The sequence below is a fragment of the Colletotrichum scovillei genome (genome assembly GCF_011075155.1).
Source record: "Colletotrichum scovillei strain TJNH1 chromosome Unknown Contig00002, whole genome shotgun sequence".
Taxonomy (NCBI): domain Eukaryota; kingdom Fungi; phylum Ascomycota; class Sordariomycetes; order Glomerellales; family Glomerellaceae; genus Colletotrichum; species Colletotrichum scovillei.
Genome location: NW_023336260.1, coordinates 3,081,652 through 3,106,674, shown reverse-complemented (window position 1 = coordinate 3,106,674; position 25,023 = coordinate 3,081,652). Strand labels below are relative to the sequence as shown.

The 25,023-nt window shown below is 56.4% G+C and overlaps 8 protein-coding genes across 8 annotated transcripts; 4 read left to right on the top strand and 4 right to left on the bottom strand.

The window, feature by feature from the left end:
- The first annotated feature begins 114 nt into the window (after window positions 1-114).
- Window positions 115-4,009, top strand: HER10_EVM0006539 (kinesin motor domain-containing protein). Its single transcript, XM_035476122.1, has 4 exons — window positions 115-715; window positions 766-2,469; window positions 2,522-2,974; window positions 3,027-4,009. The coding sequence occupies exons 1-4, from the start codon at window positions 263-265 to the stop codon at window positions 3,894-3,896; spliced, it is 3,480 nt and encodes a 1,159-aa protein (XP_035337292.1). The 5' UTR covers window positions 115-262; the 3' UTR covers window positions 3,897-4,009.
- A 376-nt stretch (window positions 4,010-4,385) lies between these two features.
- HER10_EVM0008993 (haloacid dehalogenase, type II) lies at window positions 4,386-5,342 on the top strand (the record flags this gene model as incomplete). The annotated part of the gene is made up of 1 exon (XM_035478498.1): window positions 4,386-5,342. Exon 1 carries the CDS (start codon window positions 4,539-4,541, stop codon window positions 5,340-5,342), a length of 804 nt encoding a protein of 267 aa, XP_035337500.1. The 5' UTR covers window positions 4,386-4,538.
- A 141-nt stretch (window positions 5,343-5,483) lies between these two features.
- HER10_EVM0008929 (beta-glucuronidase) lies at window positions 5,484-7,915 on the bottom strand (the record flags this gene model as incomplete). Its single annotated transcript, XM_035478434.1, has 4 exons — window positions 7,095-7,915; window positions 6,122-7,032; window positions 5,568-6,069; window positions 5,484-5,509 (listed from the first exon to the last, which is right to left on the bottom strand). Exons 1-4 carry the CDS (start codon window positions 7,330-7,332, stop codon window positions 5,484-5,486), a joined length of 1,677 nt encoding a protein of 558 aa, XP_035337493.1. The 5' UTR covers window positions 7,333-7,915.
- A 409-nt stretch (window positions 7,916-8,324) lies between these two features.
- Window positions 8,325-10,621, top strand: HER10_EVM0001881 (succinate-semialdehyde dehydrogenase). The gene is made up of 4 exons (XM_035471615.1): window positions 8,325-8,730; window positions 8,812-8,902; window positions 8,995-9,364; window positions 9,421-10,621. The coding sequence occupies exons 1-4, from the start codon at window positions 8,605-8,607 to the stop codon at window positions 10,433-10,435; spliced, it is 1,602 nt and encodes a 533-aa protein (XP_035336929.1). The 5' UTR covers window positions 8,325-8,604; the 3' UTR covers window positions 10,436-10,621.
- A 919-nt stretch (window positions 10,622-11,540) lies between these two features.
- On the bottom strand, window positions 11,541-13,231 carry HER10_EVM0008135 (RNA polymerase I specific transcription initiation factor; the record flags this gene model as incomplete). The annotated part of the gene is made up of 5 exons (XM_035477667.1): window positions 11,541-11,574; window positions 11,775-12,208; window positions 12,263-12,469; window positions 12,587-12,882; window positions 12,982-13,231. 5 exons carry the CDS (start codon window positions 13,229-13,231, stop codon window positions 11,541-11,543), a joined length of 1,221 nt encoding a protein of 406 aa, XP_035337422.1.
- A 452-nt stretch (window positions 13,232-13,683) lies between these two features.
- On the bottom strand, window positions 13,684-15,666 carry HER10_EVM0000116 (pescadillo; the record flags this gene model as incomplete). Its single annotated transcript, XM_035469911.1, has 2 exons — window positions 13,684-13,914; window positions 13,999-15,666. The coding sequence occupies 2 exons, from the start codon at window positions 15,664-15,666 to the stop codon at window positions 13,684-13,686; spliced, it is 1,899 nt and encodes a 632-aa protein (XP_035336775.1).
- A 417-nt stretch (window positions 15,667-16,083) lies between these two features.
- On the top strand, window positions 16,084-17,790 carry HER10_EVM0005578 (GPI transamidase subunit PIG-U). Its single transcript, XM_035475187.1, has 3 exons — window positions 16,084-16,331; window positions 16,400-16,667; window positions 16,737-17,790. The coding sequence occupies exons 1-3, from the start codon at window positions 16,175-16,177 to the stop codon at window positions 17,596-17,598; spliced, it is 1,287 nt and encodes a 428-aa protein (XP_035337214.1). The 5' UTR covers window positions 16,084-16,174; the 3' UTR covers window positions 17,599-17,790.
- A 10-nt stretch (window positions 17,791-17,800) lies between these two features.
- On the bottom strand, window positions 17,801-19,986 carry HER10_EVM0011283 (uncharacterized protein). Its single transcript, XM_035480719.1, has 2 exons — window positions 19,397-19,986; window positions 17,801-19,149 (listed from the first exon to the last, which is right to left on the bottom strand). Exons 1-2 carry the CDS (start codon window positions 19,551-19,553, stop codon window positions 17,981-17,983), a joined length of 1,326 nt encoding a protein of 441 aa, XP_035337700.1. The 5' UTR covers window positions 19,554-19,986; the 3' UTR covers window positions 17,801-17,980.
- Window positions 19,987-25,023: the final 5,037 nt, after the last annotated feature.

The following is a 25,023-nucleotide window of genomic DNA, read 5'->3' as shown; positions in this document are numbered from 1 at the left end:
GACTCCGCAGACCAACCACAGAGCTTGCCCCCACTTGGCGCGCATCTTCTATTTACTAACCCTTGCAATTGTCAACACGACATCCCGACGACTGCCACCACTTTTTGACGGCTCCGACTTTCACACCATTCAACACGAAACGACACCTGCTTTTCCCCGGCGAGTTGTTGATTGTGATTTTGAATTGTATACTCATTCAACCACTTATCCTACTACATCCACCATCCACCACTCGAAAAAAAGAAATACTAGCACCCAAATCATGAGCTCCAGACGGGAGCTGACGAGGACGGCCTCGTCGAACCTGCGCACCGGCGCCGCGGCTCGCTCGAGCGTGCGACCGGGAACGCGGACCTCGAACTTGCGATACCAGCATGGCCCTTCCCAGACCCAACGTCCCGCCTCGCCCGCCGAATCCGTCGCCTCGGTCGCCACCAACGCGACGAAGCGTAAGGAGCGCGAGTACGACTTTGACACGCCGGGCCAGGAGACCAACATCAACGTCGTCGTCCGGTGCAGAGGCCGCAACGACCGCGAGGTCAAGGAGAACAGCGCCGTCGTCGTCCAGGCCGACGGCGCAAAGGGCAAGAATGTCGAGCTGAAGCTCGGCCCGAATGCGCTGAGCAACAAGACGTATAACTTTGATCGCGTCTTTTCTGCGGCGGCTGACCAGACTATGGTCTTTGATGATACCGTCAAGCCCATTCTGGATGAGGTGCGTTTTGGATGTGATCTGGCTAATGAGACTTGGCTAACATTATGTAGATGCTCGCTGGCTTCAACTGCACAATCTTCGCCTACGGCCAGACCGGTACGGGCAAGACATACACCATGTCAGGTGACATGACAGAAACTCTCGGCCTCCTTTCTGACAATGCCGGCATCATCCCCCGAGCGCTCCACGCGCTGTTCAACAAACTCGAGGTGGACGATACCGAGAGCTGCGTCAAGTGCTCCTTCATCGAACTCTACAACGAAGAATTACGCGACTTGATCGCTGTCGAAGACGGCCCGAAACTGAAGATTTTTGACGACACATCGAGGAGACACGCGACGACAGTGGTGCAGGGTATGGAGGAGAGACATATCAGAAACGCCGGCGAGGGTATCAAGGTTCTTCAGGATGGAAGCTTGAAGCGTCAGGTCGCGGCGACAAAGTGCAACGATCTCAGTTCCCGAAGTCACACGGTCTTTACTGTCACCGCCTACGTCCGCAAGAAGGGCGAGGATGGAAGTGACGACTACGTTAGCGCCGGCAAGCTCAACCTCGTCGATTTGGCCGGTAGTGAAAACATTCAACGATCCGGGGCGGAGAACAAGCGGGCTGCTGAGGCGGGCTTGATCAACAAGAGCCTTTTGACACTCGGCCGAGTCATCAACGCGTTGGTCGACAAGGGCCAGCATATCCCCTACAGAGAGTCGAAGCTCACCAGACTTTTGCAAGACTCCTTGGGTGGACAGACGAAGACATGTATCATTGCCACTATTTCGCCGGCAAAGAGCAACCTCGAGGAGACGATCTCAACACTAGACTATGCATTCCGAGCCAAGAATATCCGCAACAAGCCGCAGATGAACGCAATGATCAACAAGAGGATGCTTCTCAGGGACTTTGCGACCGAGATTGAAAGGCTCAAGAGCGAGCTGATTACAACGAGACAGCGCAACGGTGTTTACCTTTCCAACGAGAGCTACGAGGAGATGACGGCTCAGAGCGAATCGCGACGCATTGTTATGGAGGAGCAGGCAGCCAAGATGGAAACTCTCGAGGGCAACCTGAAGAACAAGGTGCAGGAGCTCTTCGCTCTGACATCTAGCTTCATGGGGCTGCGGAAGGACCACGAAGGCACCAAGGCCGAGCTCGATGAGACCCAGGAAGTTCTCGAACAGACTGAGGTCGTGCTCCAGGCCACAAGAAGGAGCCTCGCCGAGGAGACTCACCTTCGCAAGGCTCACCAGGAAACCGAGGAGAAGCTGGCCGAAGTTGGCGGGGAGCTCATTGCGACCCTGCAGAAGACGGTCCACGATGTGGATGGTCTCAGAGCGAAGAACAAGAGAAAGTCGGAGCTCCAATCCATCAACCGAAGCGCTTGGGGCACAGCACAAGCCGAAGTGTCTGAGGTGACGAATTTGGTGGAGCAGCGTGTACTGAGTTTCCAGGAGAAGCAGCGGGAAAATATCTCGGGGATCTCTGAACGCATGAACGCTTTCGTCAGTGAAGAGTTGGGAAAGCTGTCTTCTACCCAGCAGTTTCTCGACGAGCAGCTCGACTCCTTTGCGGAATCGAGGAAGCAGCTTTTGGAACAGAACGAAAAGTCCAAGGATGAGATGGACGACGTTCTCGAGGAGATCAAGGTCGTGCGCGACACCGTCAAGCAGCAGGTCGGAGAGAGCCTCCATGCCATTGCTGGTGCTGCGGAGCGTATTGCTGCAGATGTCCTCAGCGAGCTCGACACCTTCCACAGCCAGGTAAGACAGTACGGGTACTTTTGGTCGGTCTTGAGAACTAATATGTCTGCAGTTGCACACTTCGTACAGTTCTCTGGGCAAGGAGTTCAAGAGCATGTTTGAGGAACTCGTGAAGCACATCACGGAACAGCGAAGTGAATCCGACAAACTCAGACAGCAACTCGAGAGCGCAACCAATAACGTTATCGAGGAGAACGAGACCACCTCGGCCCAGATGCAGCGAGTGTTGGACGAGGAGAGAAAGCAAGCGGCACTGGACCGACAGAATTTGTTGACGCAGATTGCATCTCTGATTAATGCTCAGGCGACAACTCAAGAGACGCGCCTTGCCGAGAAGACTGCGCAGCTGCAGAAGAAGGTCTTGGCCACGAACGTGACGCTGCAAGACACCGTGACCCAGTATTCTGAGGATATGAGCGCGTGGGATACCAAGGAGAGCCACTTCCTTGTTGATGTGGCCAAGTCTCGTGACGCTATGAAGAAGAAGTTGAAGGATGACTGGACTGTAAGTGAACAGACTCCATGAATTGCTGGGTACGATGCTAACCAACGACAAGGTCGCCGAGGAACACAGCACGGCCATCCAGGCAACCACGAAGTCGGTTCACGCCGAGACTGTTCGTGTTGTGGACGAGCAACTGAAGGATCTGGATGTTCAAATGGAAGCGTTGGACGACTTTGTCACTCGCGCTCGTTCCGAGAACGCCTCGCACCACGAACGCCACAACGAGTCCATGCAGGGCCTGTCATCTACTGTAGAGAAGTCGTTCGGCAACATCTCGAGCCACTTCAAGACCACATTTGACCGCGTCAAGGACCTCGGCGAGGAGATGGAGACCGAAACCGAGGAGATGCAGCAAGGTCTGGACCCGTTGACCCAGCAATTGTCGAAGCCATTGACCGCGCTCCGCGAGGACATTGAAACAACAACCATCCAGGAGTACCGCCCGACAGGAGAGACGCCCATGAAGGTCCAGTACCGGTACCCGACCGACCTGCCCCGGACCGAAGCGCACGAGGCCCTCCTCGCCGAGCTCAGCGATTCCGCGACGCCCACCAAGCCCGCGCCCGAGGCCATGGTCTTCTCGGACACGGAAAACGACACGTCCCGGTCACCGCCGCCGGCGCGCACGTCGACTCGTATGTCGGCCCTTAGCATGATTTCGGAGATGCCCCCCTTTAACATGAGCCTTCGCGAAGTGAACCCCAACACGACCGGTAACCACGGCTTCGACCCGGCGGCGAGCATCATGTCCATCAACGAGAATACGGCGCCGCTGCTGTTTAGCAAGCGGACCTCGACGAGGCCCGTGGTCAAGGGTCGCAAGCATGCTAGCTTGCTTCCTATCGAGGGGCGGGAGAATCTGCCCCCTTCGTCCTTTTCGTCGAGCTTGGGGCCTAGGAGGAAGAGTCCGCGGTTGAATTAAGTGGTTGTTGGTGATGGGATTATCAGAGTATGCGATTGATTGAACTGTACAAATGGCGATTACGGGGTTTTGAGGGTTTACATTCGATTGGGTAGGATTATGGCGTGTAAGGCAGGCTTACTGGTATTGTTGATACCCATGACACACTTCTTTGAGGACGTTTTTTAATTCTACGGTTTTTGCTACCATTTGACTTTTACCGTTGACTATACTTGCGAGCTTATGAAGTTTTTATTCGTATAGCCTAAAGGGGAATGGATGGGTAGACCGTCGGATATGATGGTCTTTGGGGAAGGGTAGTGATGTGCTGGTGTGCTGAGAGGTGGCGATCTCCCCGCTCGTCATCCGCGCCCTTGAGGATGAGGTGCTGGGGAGGAACTACACTACACCACCTCCGTGTTTCCTGAGAACCGGTATAAAACGCTGATAATTTGCCAAACCTCCCTCTTCTTGTTTCTCTCTCTTTTGTTTCCATCTTGGATGTTGAGACCTTTCCTCAAAACTCCATCTTCTAGATTTCAGTGTCATTGAAAGAACTTATTCCCAACCCAGGAATTTTCCTCCTCTTCACTCGCCCAAGATATATACACACTCTGCTATACACCATCCCACCTCACTTCAGCTCGCCCATCTCTTCCCAACATGTCCACCTACCCAGACCTCACGAAATTCAAAGCCCTCTCCTTCGACTGCTACGGCACCCTAATCGACTGGGAATCCGGTCTCCGCGCCGGTCTCGAACCCATTATCTCCCGTCTTCCTCCTCCTCCCTCCTCCACCTCCGCCGGCGACGCACCTCCCACGGAAGCATCCCTCACAAAACGCTTCGACACCCTCTCGGCAGCCCTGCAATCCTCCTCCCCGACCCTGCGCTACGACCTCAACCTCTCTTCCTCCTTCCGCACCCTCGCAGCAGAACTCGGCGTAGATGTCACAGAAGAAGAAGCCACGGCCTTTGGCTCGCTCCCGGGGACATGGGTCCCCTTTGAGGATACCATTCCCGGGCTGGAAATCTTAAAGAGGCATTACAAACTAATCATCCTCTCCAACATTGACGCATCCAACATCTCTCACACCCTAAAACACTTTTCGCCCGTGGAGTTTGACGCGGTGTATACAGCAGAACAGATAGGCAGCTACAAACCCGCCGACGGCAACTTTTCCTATTTGTTCGAGCATGTGAAGGAGGACTTTGGTGTGAAGTGGGATGATGAAGGGGGAGAGGGCCTGTTGCACGTGGCGCGGAGTTTGACTGCCGACCACGTCCCCGCGAAGAAGTTCGGGTTGAGGAGCGTTTGGATCTCGAGAGGGGGCGATGTCAAGGATGGGGAGGGGGTGGGAGGGGATTGGGAGGAGACGAAGGGGGATGTTGGGTTTGAGTGGCGGTTTGATACGATTGGGGAGTTTGCGAGGGAGGTGGAGAGGCAGTTTGGGGGGAAGAGGTGAGGTTGTTGGTGTGGTGTTGTTTGATTCTGTGGTATGGGATGTGGTTGTTTGGTCGTTGTGGATTGTTGTCTCAAGGCTGGTAGAAATGAGTAGCAATGGATAGTCGTAAGAGAAGTATATGTCAGATTATCATGTTATTAGTCACTTGAAAGCGACTTCACAACCTCCTCTTCCCCCTACACCCCAAAACAGGACTGACAACAATAGCCTCGCTATCCCTTACACCAACAGTAACCCTCCCCCCATTCACAATCGCAGTCTCCCCAACAGTAACGTTCCCCAACCTCACAGGCTTTCCCCCGTCCAGCTCGTAATTATAACTCCACCCATCCCACGTAACCCCTGAGATGGCATCGCTCCCGTTCGCCGCTAGCCGCCGCACATTGGCGAATATATCATTGGCCCACGGCACCGCGAAACTGTACACCTTGACCCCGCGAACGGGAGCACTGTCCGGGTCGGGCGTCGTGCCTGTGCCGTTGACGGTGGAGTTGTGCGGGTTGAGGTTGATGACAAGGATACGGGAGAGGGTGTCACCGTGGTAGGCCGCGTAGGCGGATGTCGTTTCCTGGTCGGAGGATGGGAGGGGAATGTGGGCTACAGAGACTAGAGTTGTGGGGGAGGCCTTTGACGGGGCGAGGAAGGCTGCTATGGCGATGTTGCCGTAGTATGGGGCTTTTGTGCCGAGGGCGGTTATGTTTGTGTGGACAGGTTGCCAGCTTTGGTACTATGTGGATGTTTAGTTATCAGCATAGACTTGGTGATAAGGGAGATCTTACACGATAGTCGGTGCCCATGTGCATGTGAACGCGCTTGATTCCTTGAGAGGCAGCATAGAGGTTAAAGTCGACGCCCCAGAGTGCGGCGCCAAACGAGTTGGAAAGCCCTGGCTTGCCCTGGTTATACAGCGAGTTGTGCTCTCCATAGATATGAGGTGGCACGTCGTCGAAGCGACCAGTGATGTTGGCGTACTCTTTCACATGCGCCTGGACGGACTGCACGGTGCGAGTGTGATTCATCAGCGTGCCCCTGAGCGTGACGCCGGGGCTCTCGGCGCCGCTGATGTAATTGTGCGTCGAGAAGAGGGCGACGTTGTCATCGGTATTCAAGCCGGCGGCCCACTGCGCTGGTGCGCGGAGGCGGTTGGCGGTGCCGGCGTTGGAGGGCGCCATGAAGACGGGCTTGGGGAAATCGGGACACGCTTCCGCGAGGACGGCGGCGATCTCGCGGGTGCCGTTCAGCCACTGCTCCACGTAGACAGTCTCGTTCCAGGACGAAGGGCGGACGGGGCCCTGGGCCGAGGTGGAGAAGAGGTCCGGCTCGTTGCCGTATTCCCAGACGTCGAGGTTGTCTTTGCCGATGGCTTTGCAGGCTAAAGGAACAGTGGCTTTGAGGGTGTCCCACCCTTCTGAGCGGTTGCCGCCCAGGCCTAGGTTGAAGCCGTGGGTGAATTTGGTGTCCTTGAAAGTACTGTACGATTCAAAGAAGGAGGGGCCGATGTGGATGGTGGTTGGGTAGTCCTTTGACCTGGCGAAGTCGTAGGTGCCGTTCACGGCGTAGGGGAGAGATTCATCATAGAGGGCGTAGTCTTGGGTGTTCCCGCCTACGCGGATGTAGGGGCGGACGCCTTGTAGATTACCCAAGTTTGCGAGTAGGTTGTCTGAGAACTTGTTTGGTGCCGAGGCGTTTCCTGGAAAATCATGATGAGTGACACTTTACTTAGTCGGGGTGTATTGTATGGAGTAGACGTACCAGCAAAGTCCGGGAAAAAGGCAAACTCGAGTGAGTAGCTCACAAAGGCATCAAAGACGGAACTCGCCTCCTTGGGACCGGGGACGGTGACATTGACGGCGCCTACGGCAAGTAGCTCAACGGCGGCGGTCAGGGCAGAGGGCAATTTGTATGCATAGAACCAAGGCGAAAAGGCAGAGAATAAACACTCGAGCTCGTCGCCGAGGGCCGAGCCTACGGACTTGATGACGGACGACATGATGGCTGGCGGGAGGGAAATGGCGGCTACCTCAGCGGGGAGGATGTCGATGAGAGAGAGTGAGGTGAGAATAAGCTTCCCCGCATGGGTTGGCAACGGCGCCGTCGTGGGGATTATAGCTGGTCATTCTTGTTGTCGCCAAGGGGAGACTTGCAGCGTGCTATCTGAAAGGAAGGTGAGGAGAAGCAAGGAAATAGAATAGCGAGCAATGGCCATGATTTGGCAGGCGGCATAGGACTGTGACGGCATGCAGGTCGCTTACACTATCGGAACGGGCGAGATCAACGCGGGGGATGCAGTGACGGCTTGGCCTGCGCTGGTCTGTTTGCCAGGGTTGTTGCTGTAGGATCGGGATTTCTTATTCGATTTAGGTTCCATGCATTTGAGACCAGTAATGAAGCGAGGCTCGCCCGATACTAGTGATCTTCTAAAGGCTGGCCTATGAAAGAGTATCGTAGGCTACCAATTGAGTAAGTGCAATCAAGGTTCCAGGTCAAGTTGAGCTTTCTTTTCCTTGACAACTTGAAGATGAGATGAACAGCTGGAGCGTGCGCCTGGCTGATTAGATCAATATATTCCGTTCTTAACATTCTCTGAGGTAGTTGCGACGAAGATGAAGTATAAATGTATCGAGTTCAACACAGCCAGAGCTCTAGAAGAGCAGCCTGCCTACTTTGCAGGTACGTATACCTCAAGTTAGACACCTTACCCAGGAACAATTACAGACGCCATCAAAGGCAGGAACATCTTTGAGCTCTTGACTGCAGTCCTCGGTTGCCGGGCCGTGGCTGGCACAATGTATACCTTATCATCTATGGGATCTGAGTAGACTTGGTATCTGTTAGTGACCCCGCCCTGTCAAGGTGCAGCACCCTAACACCCCCCACCAGCCACCTCCGTGCCGGTCTGCGGTAAACCCAACCGGGCCGGTCAACAAAGTGGGGTGGACGTCATCGAACGTCACCCGGTACCTCTGCCACTCACCACCGACGCAGCTCTCTCACCACATCTCCGTTGTCGCTCACCCAAAATTCGCCAATTGAGTCGTTGATAACTGCCGTTGAAGGTCATTGTCAGCTGCAACCGCATCTCACACACCTCAATTGCCAATCCTGCGTCTAAGGGAAGCGTTGGAGCGCGTCATCCTCGTAGGACCCCAAGCTTGGAGCTTAATTCCCCTTAGACCAGACGGATAGCTAAGCTCCCCGCACTTCCCACGTCCTTTATCAACAAACGAGCCAAGAGCTTTCATCCTTTCTCCGATCCATCACCATGCCCATTACACTACAGAGAGCAGTCGCCCCGGCGTCACGATTTGTACCCAGAACCATTTTCCGATCTGTCCGGACACCGTATATTCCATTTACTCTCAGAGCCGCTTCAACCATGGTTCCCAAGGTACGTAATATACCACCCGTAACATCTTGGCTGCACTCGATCAATCTCATATGAAATCTCACTCACTCACACTTCACACAGCTCAAAGACCCATCGCTCCTGAAGCAGGATGTCTGCTACGTCAACGGCGAATGGGTAAAGGCAAAGTCTGGCAAGACCTTTGACGTGACCGGTACACTCCCACCCCTACAATCCTGACTTGAAGCATATATCTAGACATATATGGCAAATCATGGAAAAGACAGAAGACTAACAACCATACAGACCCCGCCACCGGCACCAAAATCGCATCATGCCCCGAGTTCTCCGCGGCCGACACGGACGCCGCCATCGCCGCCGCGGCCACCGCGTTCGAGACCTTCCGCACCAAGACGGGCCGCGAGCGCTCCAAGCTGCTGCGCAAGTGGTACGACCTCATGATGGAGAACGCAGAGGACCTGACCACCCTCATCACCTGGGAGAACGGCAAGCCCGTCGCCGACGCCAAGGGCGAGGTCACCTACGCCGCCAACTTTTTCGAATGGTTCAGCGAGGAGGCCCCGCGTATCTACGGTGATACCATCCCCTCTTCCGTCCCCGGAAACCGCGTCTGGACGATCAAGGAGCCCGTCGGTGTCTGCGGTCTCATCACGCCGTATGTCCCCCTGTTGTGTCCTGCGTAGAAAATGGCCTTAGATTAACACACCACAGATGGAACTTCCCCGCCGCAATGATCACCCGCAAAATCGGCCCCGCCCTCGCAACAGGCTGCACCGTAGTCTGCAAAGCCCCCGGCGAAACCCCCTTCACCTCCCTCGCCATCGCCGAACTAGGCCACCGCGCCGGCATCCCCGCCGGCGTCGTCAACGTCGTCACCTCCCTCGACAACACCCCCGAAGTCGGCGAGGCCCTCACCACCAACCCGACCGTCAAGAAGATCTCTTTCACGGGCTCCACAAACGTCGGCAAGCTCCTCATGAAGCAGTGCTCCGGCACCCTCAAGAAACTCTCCATGGAACTCGGCGGCAACGCCCCCTTCATCGTCTTTGACGACGCCGACGTCGATGCCGCGGTGGCGGGCGCGATCGCCTCCAAGTTCAGGTCCTCGGGCCAGACGTGCGTCTGCGCGAACAGGCTGTACATCCAGTCCGGCGTCTACGACGAGTTTGCGCGGAAATTCGCCGCCAAGGTGGAGGAATTCAAGGTCGGCAACGGCTTCGAGGAGGGAACCACCCACGGCCCCTTGATCCACGACCGCGCCATCGATAAAGTCGAATCCCACGTCCGCGACGCGGAGCAAAAGGGCGGAAAAGTCGTCGTGGGCGGGAACAAGATTTCCAAGCTCGGGCACAATTTCTACGAGCCGACCGTTATCACGGGTATGACCAAGGACATGGCCATGTCGAGCGAGGAGACGTTCGGTCCCGTCGCGGGGCTGTTCAAGTTCGAGACGGAAGAGGAGGTCGTGAAGCTGGCGAACGCGACGAACGTCGGGCTGGCGGGATACTTCTTCTCGAGGGACATTCAGCGCGTGCACCGCGTCGCGGAGCATCTCGAGGTCGGCATGGTGGGCGTCAACACGGGGCTGATTTCGGATCCGGCGGCGCCGTTTGGCGGTGTCAAGGAGTCTGGGTTCGGAAGGGAGGGGTCGCTTTTGGGTGTTGCCGAGTACCAGGTTACCAAGATGGTTACGTACGGCGGTATGGGCCAGCCTCTGCAGAAGTAAAGGGATATGCTGGTGGCGGTAGTCAAAAATGATGGGAAAGAGATGTGGGTTTTAGCGGGCAACCCTTGGGGATAGGAGTTGGTTATTCTACTGTTCAAAAAGACCATTTTCATGAGCGATCTCTTACCTGCTTTGTATTATTCCCTCCTTACAAGTGGTTTCGCCCCCAACTGACGAAGACCGAGGGCAGATCTACTGTTTCGAGGTCCATCGAAGAAGAGTGATGCTCCCATAGTCTCGTCTACCTTTTGTGCAAGAAGCTGTCATGGGCATTCCTTCAGGCTACTAAGGAATCTAGAGCATGTCTTCATTAGCTTGGGCGTTACAAGATTGATATTCGTATAGACTCTGGATTACACGTGTTCTTGAGATCAAATGTGCTTGCTACCATCACGAAGCCCGAGGGCGGCAGTATCTGTCAATTCACATGTGTCTAAGTTCTCGCTGTGAAGGTAGAGAACCCAGGATTTTTCAGGGTGGCATTGGCTCCCGTTTCATGGGTGAGATTCATTCCTGCCAGGCCATGCTCGTCTAGAAACTACGTTAAAGAGATATGGCATCTGTAGATTAAGCATACTTCAAAGATGATCATCAGAGAATCACCGCACGACGATAGCATCGGAACCGAGCCGAGTATCCTTACGTAGAATCCAACACAACCTCCCCAATCTCACTCCCCCCATCGCTCCCATCCCTCTTCCGCCCCCGATAATGCCTCTTCCGCTTCCTCTTCCCCGTATCCTCGGCCCTCCACCCCTTCCTCGCCCGAATAGGCCTCAGGAACCCGTCAACGTGCACCGCGCCCACCATCTCGTCCTCGCTCCCCACGTCGAAGCGGTCACTCCCCCCGCCGCCACCGCTGCCACCCACGACATCCCCTACTCGACCAGGATGCATCGTCGCCACGTGCCGCTGCAGATTCGCCCTCCGCCCGAACCCTTCCAGCGAGCGCTCGCAGCCCGAGACGGGACAGTAGAAGAACCCCACAGACGACGCGCGGGATGCGCTCCGCGATCGTCTCGCCGCCGCCGCCGCCGCCGTCGTCGTGCTCCGTCCTCGTCCCGCGGCGTCAGAATCGCTGGGTGGGATGCTGTCGCGCGCCAGACTATTCTGTCGAGAAGACGCCCCGAAACGCCGTGCTTTCACGACGGGCCTCTCCTTCTCCGAATCTTCTGAGCTAGACGCCCCCGCGTACGGGGCAGCAGTACCACCACCGCCGCCGTGGCGAGTTTTCCCGCCGCCCGGGATATATCGCGTCGTCTGCGACTTCGGCCCTTTGGTCGCGGGCCCCTCAAACAGAGTCCGCGTCTCCATCCCCTGCCCAAACAAATCAGCACACCGCTGCGCCGCCCTCGCGACAACATCAGGCTTGAACCCAGAAAGCGACGCCGCGCCAATGACGTCGCTCCAGTCTCGCAGGCCCCAGTTCCCAAGCATCGTCTCCCGCGCCTTGACCTTCGCCTCGGCCCTCGCCTCGGCCGTCAAATCACGCCTCTTCCTCGGCGACCTCGACCTCGACGTCTCCGCCCCCGATCCCTCTCCATCCTTCTTCACAACGGCATCCTCCTCCCCTTCCGTCTCAGCAGCAGCAGCATCCTCCTCGTCCGACGAGAACGGGATCCTCTTCTTCGATGCCCTCGCAATCCGAATCTTCATCTCCTTCTCCGTCTCCCCGGGCAGCGGGACCGCCACCTTCTTCGGCCGTCCCCTCCTCTCGAGCGCCCTCGTCCACTCCGGCTCCGGGGTTCTGGGCGCCTTACTCCGCGGCCGACCCTTCTTCTTCCGCTTCGACGCCGACGAACTCGCTCGCGACGCCGCGGACGAGACGCTAGCTGCGTCCGAGGCGTTGTTGTCCTCCACGTCGGTCGCCGAGGCGGACGAGTCGGTCATGTAGCTCAGGCCCGCGAGGCGGGCGTTGTGGAGAGCCGTGAGGGTGTTGTCTAAGGTAGATAGAATGTGACGGACCGAAGGGCGGAGGAGGTCGGCGGAGAGGTCGTCGTTGGCGGAGACGACTGGTTCGTACGTCTTACTGCGCTTCGGCTTTTCGACATCAACGTCGGATACTCCCGCCGCTTGCGCGCCTTGTCCCGATGGAGGAGGCGTATTCCCTTCTTCGTCTTCGTCAGAGACCGCGGATGAATGCGCAGACACGGAAGACGCCGCCGTCTTCTCGTTGGCAGAGTCGTCCCGCGTCCTCGCAGCCTCCTCTCGCTCTCGAGCCCTGCGCTGCCGGCGAAGAAACCGCTCTTTCGCCTGGCGTACAATCGTAGCCGTCAATTCCTCTTCTAACGCTGTGCTGGGGAGCTGTTCCTTCCTGGAGCGCGTGGTGAAGTCGTCGTCCTCGTCGTGAGTTTCCTTTAGAAAGTCGTCGCCGGGCACGATGCGCGAGTTCATGGGCCACGCCGTCCAGAGATTCGGCGGGCGCCACTCGCCGCTGTCGACGATTTCTTCCAGCGGTCTATCGGTGTCCTGGGAAGAGAATGGTCAGCGATTTGGAATGTGTCGTGGGAATGAGACGGCGCTGCTCTCTAAACCTACCGCTTCACCGGACTCTCCCGCGGCGCTGGGGCGCACTGCACGATTTCGGAGCGCGAATGCGTTGTACAGGTGCACCGATAAGTCGCGATTCCGAACTTGCTCCATCGAGCGGTGGAGGAGTCGCTCCTCCTGCGTGTAGGTGTTCCATGTCGCCTTGTTGCCCTTCCAGCGGTTGGGTCTGGTCTCATAAAGCTCTTCAGAGTCGACGGAGCGAATCTCATCGGTGTCGAGGTCCCACGATTCCTCGTTTGCCGTCATGACAGGGATACGATGCCTGATGAAGCTAAGATTTGGATGCTTCACATGTGCAAATAATATGCATCAATTGAACGAGGTGGAATGAAATGTATAGATGAATAACAGCGGTTTTCAGAGTGTGTTGAAGTGAGGTGAAGAGTACAAGAAAAATGGACCCGCCCACATCTCACCGAAACTTGCCTCGAGGAGAGGTCAAACAGGTAGCCTAAGCTTTCTTCGACTCTAGAAGGTAAGGTAAAGATTCACACGCATCATGCCGTACTACCAACATCTCACTTAAATTCATGGAGAGATTGTTTTCATGTGTCCCAGGCATGTATTTATCGTCCCAACACCACAATTATGGTATAACAAACGCCTACTACACATTCTAGAATAAAACACAAACACAAAAACAAGCTTTTTCTCTCCTCCCTCTTTTTTCTTCACCACCACCAACACATCATCATCCTCTACGCCTTGGCCTTCTTGTTCGCGGCCTCCCTCTCCAGCCTTCTCCTCTTGGCGCGCAGCTTCTCGTCCTGCACGCTCTTCTTGTTATTAGTGTACTGCATCTGCTCAAACAGCTTTCTCTTCTTCTTGCTCAGCATGCCCTTGGCCCGCTCGATGTCCTCCGCCTCCTCGGCCACCTTCTTGGCGTGCGCCTTGCGGGCCGCCTCCTTCTTGGTCTTGGGCTTGGTCTCCTTGGCCTGGACCGCGCCGCCCGTGAGCTCGGCCTCGAGCTCGAGCTGGCGCTGCGCGTCGGCGTCGTCGTTCTCGGAGCCGACGTCGTCCTCGTCCTCGGAGACGCCGTCAAAGTCGGAGCCGCCCTCGCCGTCTTCGCCCTCCTCTTCCTCGTCGGAGCCGGCAACGTCCATATCGCCGGCGTCCACGTCGTCGGCCATCTCCTCGTCGCTCTCCGCCAGGGCCTCGCCCTCGGGCTCCTGCTCCTCGAGGGGGATGGTCGGGTCGTACGCGCCCTGCACTTGCCTGACAAAGGGGCTGAGATGGGGAGGGAGCTGGGCGCCGGGGGCGTACTGGTCCGCCGGCTTGAGCTCCTCGTCGTTGACGCTGTCCCAGACCCATTGGGGCTGGACGTATATCCGGCCGGGGATGCGCTGGTTGGGCGCGAGCTTCTGAGATGTCTGGTTGTCCTCGCCATCGCCCTCCTCGCTGTTGGCAGCGTAAATCGGGGGACGGTCGACGATCTGGTGGGTGATGGACGGGTCGCGCTCGTCGGTGGTGAAGGCACCCTCGCCGAGGACGGCGTCCCAGCCGATGCGCTTGCAGCCGAAGGACCGCAGGAGGAACTCCAGGGGTTGTCTGGGAGTCTCACGGGAGAGGAAGAATGTGCAGTGGGCGAAGAGCTTGTTTCTGTCGGTGCTCGAGTGGACGGGCTGGGGCAGGACGTCACCGCCGGGCGCCGCGGGCTCGAACTTGTCGATGGCGTTTGTGGATTCTTCTGCGGACTCGGTCTGCTCCTCCGACTTGCTCTCCTCCTTGTCGGCATCCGAAGACTTGAGCTTCTTGATGACCTTGTCAACCGCGGCCTGGGTCTTGGGGTCGACGCTGTGCTCGGTCTCGCCGTTGGTGATTTGTTTCGGCTCCTCGGGGGCGGCGAGGTTCTGGCCCTCAATGGTGAAGGCGGCAAGCTCGGCAGACTGGTTGTCCTTGGTCTGGTCAAACTTGGGCGGGTACTTGAGGCCGAGGCCGGTGTACAGACGGAAGTTGATGAAGCCCAGCAGCGTCATGTAGAACTCGACAAAGGTTCCCATGATGCGGAAGTCGACGTCGCCAACAACCCTCTGGTTGAACTTGTAAGGCACCAGCCACAAGACATCCTCGCCGTTGATGTTCGCCTGGTAGTAGATACCCTTGATCGAAAGGAAGGATTTGGTGACGCTCTGCGACACAATGAGGTAGTGCTGGAACTCGAGGGTCAACCGCTCGCAGCGCGCAATCATCTTTGCGGGAACGGACGAGGTCGAAGGCAGGTTGGCGAAAAGGAAGAGCATGGACAGGCAGTCGTCGAGGTCCCTCACGGCATCGACAAAGGTCGGGTATCGCTCTCTGATGACGTGGTCGAGGGTGTATCTCGGCTTGCCAGTCTCCTCGGGCCTGGCGGCGTTCTTCTCCAAGCGCTTCGCATCGCCAACGTCGCCGCGGCCGAGCGCGCGCGAAATCTTCTTCTCGAGGGCCTTTTGGTCGCGGAACTTGAGCAGCAGCGGCTCGTGAAGGAGGTACTGGATGTCTTTGGCGTAGTAGAAAGTCGTCGAGGCGGTCGAGGACTTGGAGACCTTCTTCTTGCTGCGCGGCTCGCGAGGGTAGATTCCCTTCCAGATGCAGAGCTTGCGGAAGTCGGGCAGGCTGATCTGCAGCTTGCGGATGGCCTGGTTTCTGGTGACATAGTTCTTGGCCGCTCCGGCCTCTCCCTTCTTCTTGACTCTGCCCGCCATTTTTTCGAATTGGCGTGGTTGTGTTGTTGAAAAATTGACTTGGTTTGGAAGGGTGTGTGTTCTTGGACGAGTTTAGAAGCTCTCCAGTACTTTCTCGCTGTGGCGGGGCACCGCTCTCGAGTTTCTCTCTGAACTTTTTTTCCATTGAAATTTTCTGCCAGCGGTTGACCGCTCCATCGCCAGCCGAGATAGGACTAGTTTCTATCGTCCTTATCGCTGATTGGCGTCCGTTATCTAATCAGCACAATGGCCCCAGCTCCAGGGGTTCAACCCGCTAAACCAACTGCAACTGCGCTGAAAGACGGATTGCCATTCGCTGAACAAGCTTCCCGCACCCAGCGGACCTGCGCCCCGGCCGAAGCACCAGGTGTCATCCACCTCGACCCCCGTCCCTACCACACCTTATTCATCCCGACTCCCGCCCCGAACTCCAATAAGTCCTGCGAACCTCTGAAGCTCCCGTGAGCCCGCATCTCGACACATCCCGCCCCGTACCATGGACTGAAGGATGACCGTCGGAACAAGTACACAGGGAGGCAGCAAGACGGGCGTCTACGCCGCCGCAGCAGCGCTGCGTCTGCTGCTCTTCGTCGCGTTCCCCGGCCTGCCTGACCTGCTTACCGGCCGCGTCGAGATCTCGACCCCCGTCACGAGCTTCAAGCGATGTGAGCTTCCCCTCCCCTGGATCCCAATTGAAGCAAGGAATATAAACTGACGATTCATGGTAATGCAGTACAAGAAGGACTCTTCCTCTACAACCACAATGTCTCCCCCTACGACGGCGGCGTATACCACCAGGCGCCCCTCTTCCTCCCCCTCTTCTCCCTCCTCCCGGACCTGAAGTCGTTCCCGATCTTCACATACCTTCTCTACATCCTCGTCGACATCCTGAGCGCGGATGCCCTCTCCAAGATCGCAGACTCTGGCGAAGCAGGCTCCTCTCGCCTCTTCTCCTCTCCCCGCCGCGGCAAGAGGTGGAGCGGCCTCGTCGTCGCATCACTGTAAGCTCCCCCATCTTACCCCTTGCTCGCATCATCAACGCACCTTTGGTCTAACAACCCTCACCACAGCTACCTCTTCAACCCCTTCACAATAGCAACCTGCATCGGCCGCTCCACCTCCGTCTTCTCAACATGCGCAATCCTCCACGCCATCGCAAAGGCCATCGCCGGCTACCCCCTCAGCGCAATGGTCTCCCTCTCCTTCGCCACCTACTTCTCAATGTACCCCGCCCTCCTCCTCCCCCCCCTCATCCTCCTCGCCCACGACCGCCAGGACCCGACCCGCCTCACCACAACCTCGACCCGACGCTTCGCCCTCGCAAACCTCTCCGTCGCCGCCGCCGTCCTCGCCGCCCTCTTCCTCATGTCCTTCCTCCTCACCGGCGGCTCCTGGGAGTTCCTCCCCAGCACCTACGGCGCCCAGCTCACCCTCAACGACCTGACCCCCAACGTCGGGCTGTGGTGGTACTTCTTCGTCGAAATGTTCGACTCCTTCCGCCCCTTCTTCCTCGCCGTCTTCTGGCTCCACCTCTCGAGCTACGTCGGGCCCCTGACGATCCGCATCCGCACCCAGCCGCTCGTCGTGCTGACGCTGCTCCTCGGCATCTTCGCCATCTTCAAGCCGTACCCGTCCATCGCGGACACGAGCCTGTTCCTGGCCATGCTCTCGCTGTTCCGGCACGTGTTCCCCCTCATGCGGTACACCTTTGTCGGCGCCGCGACGATCATGTACGCCTCGTTCCTCGGCCCGGCGTTCTACCACCTGTGGATCTACGCCGGGAGCGGAAACGCAAACTTCTTCTACGCCATCACGTTGGTCTGGAGCTTGGGACAGAGCTTGCTCGTCAGCGATCTCACGTTTGCGGTGCTGCGTGACGAGTGGGAGGTTGAGAGGCCCGAGATGGTTGGAAAGGAGATTCGGCAGATTTAAGGAGCCCTCAGAAAGATGAGGAGGCTAGTTGATGAAAGGTCGTTTTCATCGTGTGTAGAATTAAAAGTGTCGATGTTCAGCATAAGGGCATTCGAGGTCGGCATAAGTGGCACAGGAAGCATTGAAAAAATAGCATGGTGTATGATGAACGCTTTTATGTGTAAAGCGAAATAATCGAAACAGTATTGTACAATTTTAGGATGCCGCAGACCATGTGACCTTTTCGTACATGCTACCCCTGACTCCAGAGTTGCGAGTGATCTATATGCCCATCTTTTCGTTTCGTGACTGATAAGCCATGTTGCAGCCAGCTATACCTCCTGTTACCAAACCTATCTTAATACTCACCGCATTATCCTACACTCAAAGTGTATCTCCAACCTCAATCAACAGCCAGTTCAGACTCAACATATCTATGCTCCGAACCCCATCCAGCAGCCGGACTCGCCTGCGGCACCGGATCCGCAAGTCCCAGCGAAAAGTTGAGCATCTCACCCAAATCGCCAAACCTACCCAACCCCTTCTTCTCCGCCACCCACGTCTGCGTCCGCAGGCCCCACGGCGGCAGACTCTTATACGTCCACACGCCGTACGCGATCGCCGAGCCAGCGACCAACACCCCGCCCGCGAGCGCAAGCGTCCTCCGGTCCGCCGAGGCTCCCTTGGCCTTCATCTCGGCCCGCCGCCGCCACTCGTGGAGGTACGCCTCGCCGAGGTTCGGCGTCGCCTGCACTACGTTGTCGAGGAAGCGCGCCGCGGTACGGAGCGATGACGAAGGTGCCGCCGTCCAGGGGAGGGCGTTGCCCGGGTTCGTGAGGCACTCGTCGCGGAGGTCCGCGGCCATGGCGGCGAGGTGAGGGAATTTCGTAGCGAGGATGGTCGGGAGCCAGGACTGCGGGAGGTCGACCTGCTGGATGAGGGCGAGGTAGCCTACCAGGAGGCAGTCGAGGGACGTGGGGACCTCGCCGCCGAAGAAGCGCTTCTTCTCGCCTGGTGAGTCCTCGCCCCGCGCGCGGAGGGCTTCGAGGGGGGAGAGGGCGTCGACGGTGATGGCGTGGAGCCTGATGCCGCGCGCCGTGCCGGCCTTCATCTCCTCGAGCACCGTCTTCTTATTGGAGACGGGGAGGTGCTTCATGGCGCGGTCCAAGGCGCGGTTCCTGGGCACGGCGGCGTCGTCTCCGTTCTCCTCGTCGTCGTCCTCGGCGCCGAGGGAGTCGAGGCCGAGGTGGGCGCACCGGGCCGTGGCCTGGTTCCGGATCATGACGGGGACGGTCCAGCTCAGGGGGAATCCGAGGAGGTGGCTCAGGGCGGGGCGGGTGACGGCGACCCAGTTCTCGTGGGTGCCGTAGAGGGCGGCGTCTAGCAAGGGCGCAAGGGCGGACTCGACGTAGGCGGCGTAGGCGAGGGCGTCTGCGCGCTGGGACGGGGTGAGGCGCGAGTCGAGGTCGAGGTCCCAGGAGGGGGAGTGCGGCGCGAGGGAGGCGAGGTGGGCCGCGATGGAGGCGTAGCCCGTTACCCAGACGCCGTTGGCCTTAAGGGCCGGTAGGCGGTCTAGCAGACGTTAGCGAGGCTGAGGGTAAAAGGGGGAGGGTCCCATTGTGTGTATGTATTTTGGGTGAGTTTCTTTGTGCGTTTGGGTGAGCCTTTGTGAGGCTTTCTTTGTTATGAATCGTCATGATGGGACGAGGCCGCGTGGGAAATTTGTTTCAACGGCGGAAGCCTCGAACGGTGGAAAGGGGGTGTGCAACGTAAAGACGCCGGCCGGTGTAAGTGTGAATAAGTGAACCGGTATACTTACTCGATGAGTGGACGGCAGGGTCATTGCTCGGGACCAGACGCCATTGTGAGCTTGGGAGGGCGGTGTGCAGGTAGGCGATGGCGGCCAGACACTCGGCGTCGATGGAGGGCAGGCCAAATGCAGCGCCCCAGACGTGGAGCTCGAGGACGTCGTCCATGGTCGGCGGTGTTGGTGTTGTGTCGTACGTTGTGGTGTGAAGGCCGGGTGACGAGTGCACCTCACGTACTGCGGTGACCGGCGTGCGTATCCAAGTATCCGCTTCACGTCGTCTGCCTTCACTCGCTCTGTCCCCGCCGTAGACTCCAGAGACCCTGATTGTCCGAGTTCTCTAGCGCAAGGGACGTGGTCCCGAAAGGGTGACGAAAAGTCGGGTGGTCGATGAGTCAAGCCCGTTTCAACGCACTGTTGTGGTATGAAGGATACCCTGAATATCCCGCAAGGCAGCAATGAGCTGTAAGAGACAACCGTTTCTGATGATGTGCAGTGCGATGTCACCGATGTGTCGTTCTGGGGAAAATTAGGGACCCCTGCATTCCTTTCATCGCTTCAGCGGCGCGAAGATCCGTCTGAGCTTGGCCTGAACGGTCGTTACGACCTCGGCGCGGGATCACGTGGTCGGAGCATACCTCCTGAGAAGTAACAAGGCATTGGGTACAGACGCCTTACATAATCACAAGAGGATGGACTGAGGCAGCTGAATAAAAGTGGATTTAGATCTCCCACGTTTTGCCACGCTTCGCCCCACACCTCCCCCAAACGGGGCTCCATTGCCCGATTGGGACAGAATCGACGAACCCCCCCTTCCCCCCTGACGATCCGGTTCACCGTTCGAGAAACTCCAAAACACGCCGCCGCAAAATCACCAAGTTTTTTTGTTTTTTTTTCTCCCGCCGTCACAACGTCCACCAGTGATACAGAGGCAAAAATAAGAAGCGGTGACGTCTTGGCGATAAGCACCTTCTCTAAGCTTCTGCGCCTGCATTCCCGGCGGGTCCGGATCACCAATGCAAGTCCCCTGAGCCATTCCCAAGTCTACCCTCCACGTGCCCCTCCAAAGGGATCAAAGGGACCAAAAGGAAGGGCCAAGGAAGGGAGAGGGATTAGATACATGATACATTGCGACATTCAACCGTTCGACCTTCTTGATCCAATCTCGTGACCATCTTCCGAGATGACCAAAGTCGACGACGACTGCAGGGAATTTCGCCACCACTAAGTCAGGTACGCGACACCGAACCCGTAAACCGTAAGTTGTAACCGTAACCTACTGCAGGCACCACGACCACGGCGTGGCTAGTCCCAAGTAATTAATCCAAACCGTCTGAATTCCAGACGCCCCAGAAACGTTCCGACTTGAACCGTCCATTTTTCGAAACTGGAAACAGATTGACAAGCTTGACAGGTGTGAAGAGCGAACGGCGTCACGGTGCTTGAAGAACGATAGACCAAAGCCTCCCTCTCCTGTTTCATACAAATTCAAACATTCCTCCAGTTCGTCAAGTGGGGGGTGATTTTGGAAATGGGAAAGACAAAGTGATCAGCAGCGGAGCGTCAGGGTTCATCGATCTTCGTCGCAGAAACTTCCATCATAAACCCACGACAACTAAGAACATTGTGATACCGCATTTCATGGGGTAAAAAGATGCGCAGGTGTCACTTTGATGAAAGGGCTTGGGGAGAGGGTCTCCCTCCGTCCCGTCCTTTTCTATCTGACGTGACATGCCGCACCCCGATTCCCTGTCAACGTATCCGTAATCCTCGGACCTTCATCAGTGGCTCGATATAGACACACAAAGAAAGATATCAGACTCTTAGCTACTAGGACAATCCTTACCCTTACCCAGTCTATAGCTTAAACTCCCGTCCATCGGTGACGAATCGTCGTCGTACCTGGATTAATTTAGATTCGTCTTTAGATCGCGGAGGAATATACGAAATCGTACTATACGGCAATAAAGGGGGGATAATAACAATAGGGGAGAACTTAATCCCCCATCATTCATCGCGACACGCCTCTCTACCCATCAACTCGAGGTTCGAACCCGAAGTGAAGCCCACATCGGTCGTTCCACGTCCACGGAACACCGCCCACGGCGGCTCCGTTTCCTCTGGCGCCGTCTCTTGCGCCGCCGCCGCTTCGTTGGGAACATTGTACCAGTTCCTTCCCACAATCCCGACTCCCCGGCGCCGTCTCCGCTAGCATGAATGCTGTCCATCGTATACTCCTCCACTGGCGTCAAACACCCGGATACTAGCCAAGCTTGTCTTCGGGGACCAAATTTCTCTGCAATTTTCTCCCTCTTTCCGTTATTGCCCTCGAAAAATCACGGAAAGGGCAGAATATCTAATTACACCACCGTGCTAGCCTTCCCTTTAGCCTCCCGTCACCGGTGCGACGTAATTAGATAAGGGAGGCCCTAGAACGACGGCGCCTTGGACCGTCGAGCCCGTCAAACCGTCAACGACGTCTGTGTTTTCTTTCCTTTTTTTTCATTTTTCCCCCTTTGACTTTCTTCACAGACTTGACAGAGTACGAGCTGATACTATAGTAGAGTCTCCACCCCCTGGGCTCTTTTTGCCCTCGACTTGGGAATTAGGGGTCCAACATTCCACATCCCGTACATCCACCCCCTTTCTTCCCGTCCGTGGACGGACGGGCTGAGGCTGAGCCTCATTTTCTCATTTCCAATTCCAACTGTACATTATGCCAAACCGTACCCTCAAAGGGAAGTTCGTCAACGGCAAAAGGGGTGGATGTTCCCAAACTCTCTCGCGGGCCGCGGCATCAGAATCCACTCCCCCCATCAAAGAACCCGTACGGCAGATGATATTCACCGACGATAATTGCACGCAAATAGGCTCAAACCATCTACTACGTACTGCGGTACAGATACGGAGTTCGGACCTCGAATAACAAATCTCGGCCCCGCCCCCAATTGAGGCCTCTTTCTGGTCTGTCGGGTCCAATACGATGGTTTCGAGCTACCTTAGGTACTCCGTACTCCGTACTTCAGCTGAGGTAATGTGCGTAAACCCGGGGGAAAATACAAGCCCACCGGAAAAAAACGCACGTCCAACCAATATAACGCACGCATGAAAGGCAATTACCACCGCCGTTCGAACCGCACAACCAAACCTCGCAAACCACAGAACCTCACTGTCCAGCTCACAATGGGCCTCATATGCAGTTTCCCTTTAGAAGGTTTCAATAAATCAAAACAGCCGCGCATCGCGGGTACCCTCACCCCCTTCTCCCTTGCAAAATAAATGCAATGGCACGTCCCGAGGGCTAAGGACCAAACCCTTTTCTCGTGCCCCCCTTCGCCGCCGCGCTGCATCGCCCGCCCGCCCCTAAGGCATGTATTTGTCCTGCATCTCGACTTACGCGAGATGAGCAGTTTGGCAACCGCGGACGGGGTAGGTGGTTCGGGTGGGATGGGCAATGGGGAATGGGGCTAGATACGCAGTAGAAACCTGGGGGCGAAAACCACCAAAATTCATAATACTGCGTACATTTTCCAAATTGATAAGCAGGCCCTGTATACAACATTATCAGCTTCAGCTTTTCAGCCTATCCGTCTCATTCCGGACGGGCAAGGCCCCCGGTGGTAAGGTATTGTAGCAGTATTCCCCTTGACGATAGAGAGCAGAAATGTGACCAAACTTTTTCATCATTGATGTAATGTTTCTGCCAACAAAAAAAAAAAAAAAAAAACACGCGCCCTAGCCGCACATCTTTTCCCTTCCAAACCCCGGCTAACATTCGTGCCCCCTTGTCCTCCATCTGCCACTCTGCAGTAACATAATACATCACGTCAGTCAGGGCAAGCCATACACCACGGAGATAGAATGTATCCGTAGGGCAGGCCCATCTCTACCGCAAGGCGGAAAGATCTCAGATGATCTCGGCGCGTTTCGCCCGCCGCCGCCGCCGCCGCCCCCCCTCCCTTTCGGTCAAGCACCAATACATCCAAACCCCCGTCGTTCGGTGTGTATCACCTATAACGAAACCCGCTCTGCAAAAGACAATTGGGACGGATGTGACGAAGGGGCTTATCAACATCAGCATGAACGACATGCTATCCATTGGATGTTGAGGTAAAGATCGTCAAAAGAAGGCAGAGAAAGGCTATATGCTCTGCCCTGATGATCATGGTGTTGATGGTTTTCGTGGTGATGGTGGTGGTGTGGAAACCACAAACACAACGACAACAACAACACCCCGGTTTCCTCACAAAAAGTCGACGTGTCAATATATTCTGCAACAATTGAGCGGTTTTTCTCAAATCCATTCTCCCACCATCTCTTTGGGGGGCGTGAAGGTTTTTTCCTCGACGTACTGGAAAAAAGGCCCAAACATTGGGTCGCAAAAGATGGCCGCTGGCACCCCGTATTCAGCTATACTTTGTCTAATTAACATTATGTGTTGTTGGCGCGCTGCAAAGTTGCAACTACCCTCCGGTGGCTGCCAGCCTGCCTGGCGTTGCCTTTTCGCCTTGCGGTCTTCTGCAGGACTGCGCATGGTATTTGAGTATTCTTGGTCTGCTGATCGGGTCGGGTCGGTTATGCATGGCACATGGGGGGGGATGGAGAAGGGGAGGGGGTCGTTTGCGGCAAGGTTGGTTTCCGCAGTCGTTGTATGTAGTATCGCGGCCATGCAGCAGGAGAAACAAAGTAGGCTGAGGTTTGATTACCATGGCTCGTTCTGCAAAAAGGGTGGCCGCCGCAGAGTAGTATTCTTCTCATTCCCACCGCCAAAACGCAAGCAAGTTCAGTCCGTTACTCCGTAACCTCATCCAACTTTCGCCCAGCCCCCCAGCCCCCAATACACCCCTTGCCGAAAGCTGGTCGTCGGGAGGGACGGATAGACTGGGCGCGATGCTCTCTCGGTCAATGTAGAGATCGGCTCACCTTTTCCCAACGACCCCGCGCACTGCTGTCGCGGCCTTGGTGACGGCGGACGGGCGGGGAATGGGGGAGAATGGGACGGGATGTCGTGCGTTGAGTGGGATGTGTTTCCCGCCCATCGTGCCATGTGCCCCATGCCGTCTCAGTCTCACAATAGGCGGGGGGGAGGTTGATGAACGGGGGATCACAGTAAGATCCTCTGTTTCTGCCATGGTTTGCGCGGCGGTAGCGAGCTCAGGTAGTAGCTGTGCGATTAAAGCGCGGTTCCATGAGGCAGGTCGGTTTTGAGGTCGAGGACTTGGCTGGCCTTCAATGTTGGATCACGTTTATGCAAAGTGAGGATCAAGTTTGTTTTGATGAATTATGTGTGGTATTATAACTCTCATCTAGAATTGGGTGGTCCAATGCTAAGATTGACTCCCTGTGCTCCTGTGCGAATGAGAAAATGTGAACTCCTTCTCTCCAACTTTTGATGTATCCCAGTTGACTAAATCTGGTTCCTAAGAAACGCTCGTACTTGACGTCGAATCCATCCATCTCTCTGAGAAAGGGAAGGGGGGTATCGGCGACGACAAAGTGAGAAAGAAAAAAACAAAAAAGGGTAGACTTTGTAATGCGTCTCCCTGACAAATGCTCCTTTCTAATGATACACGTTTGTGTTGATGAGGTTGTGGGAAAATGCGTGATTGAATGATGACGTTGAGGTTTGTTCCTGGTCC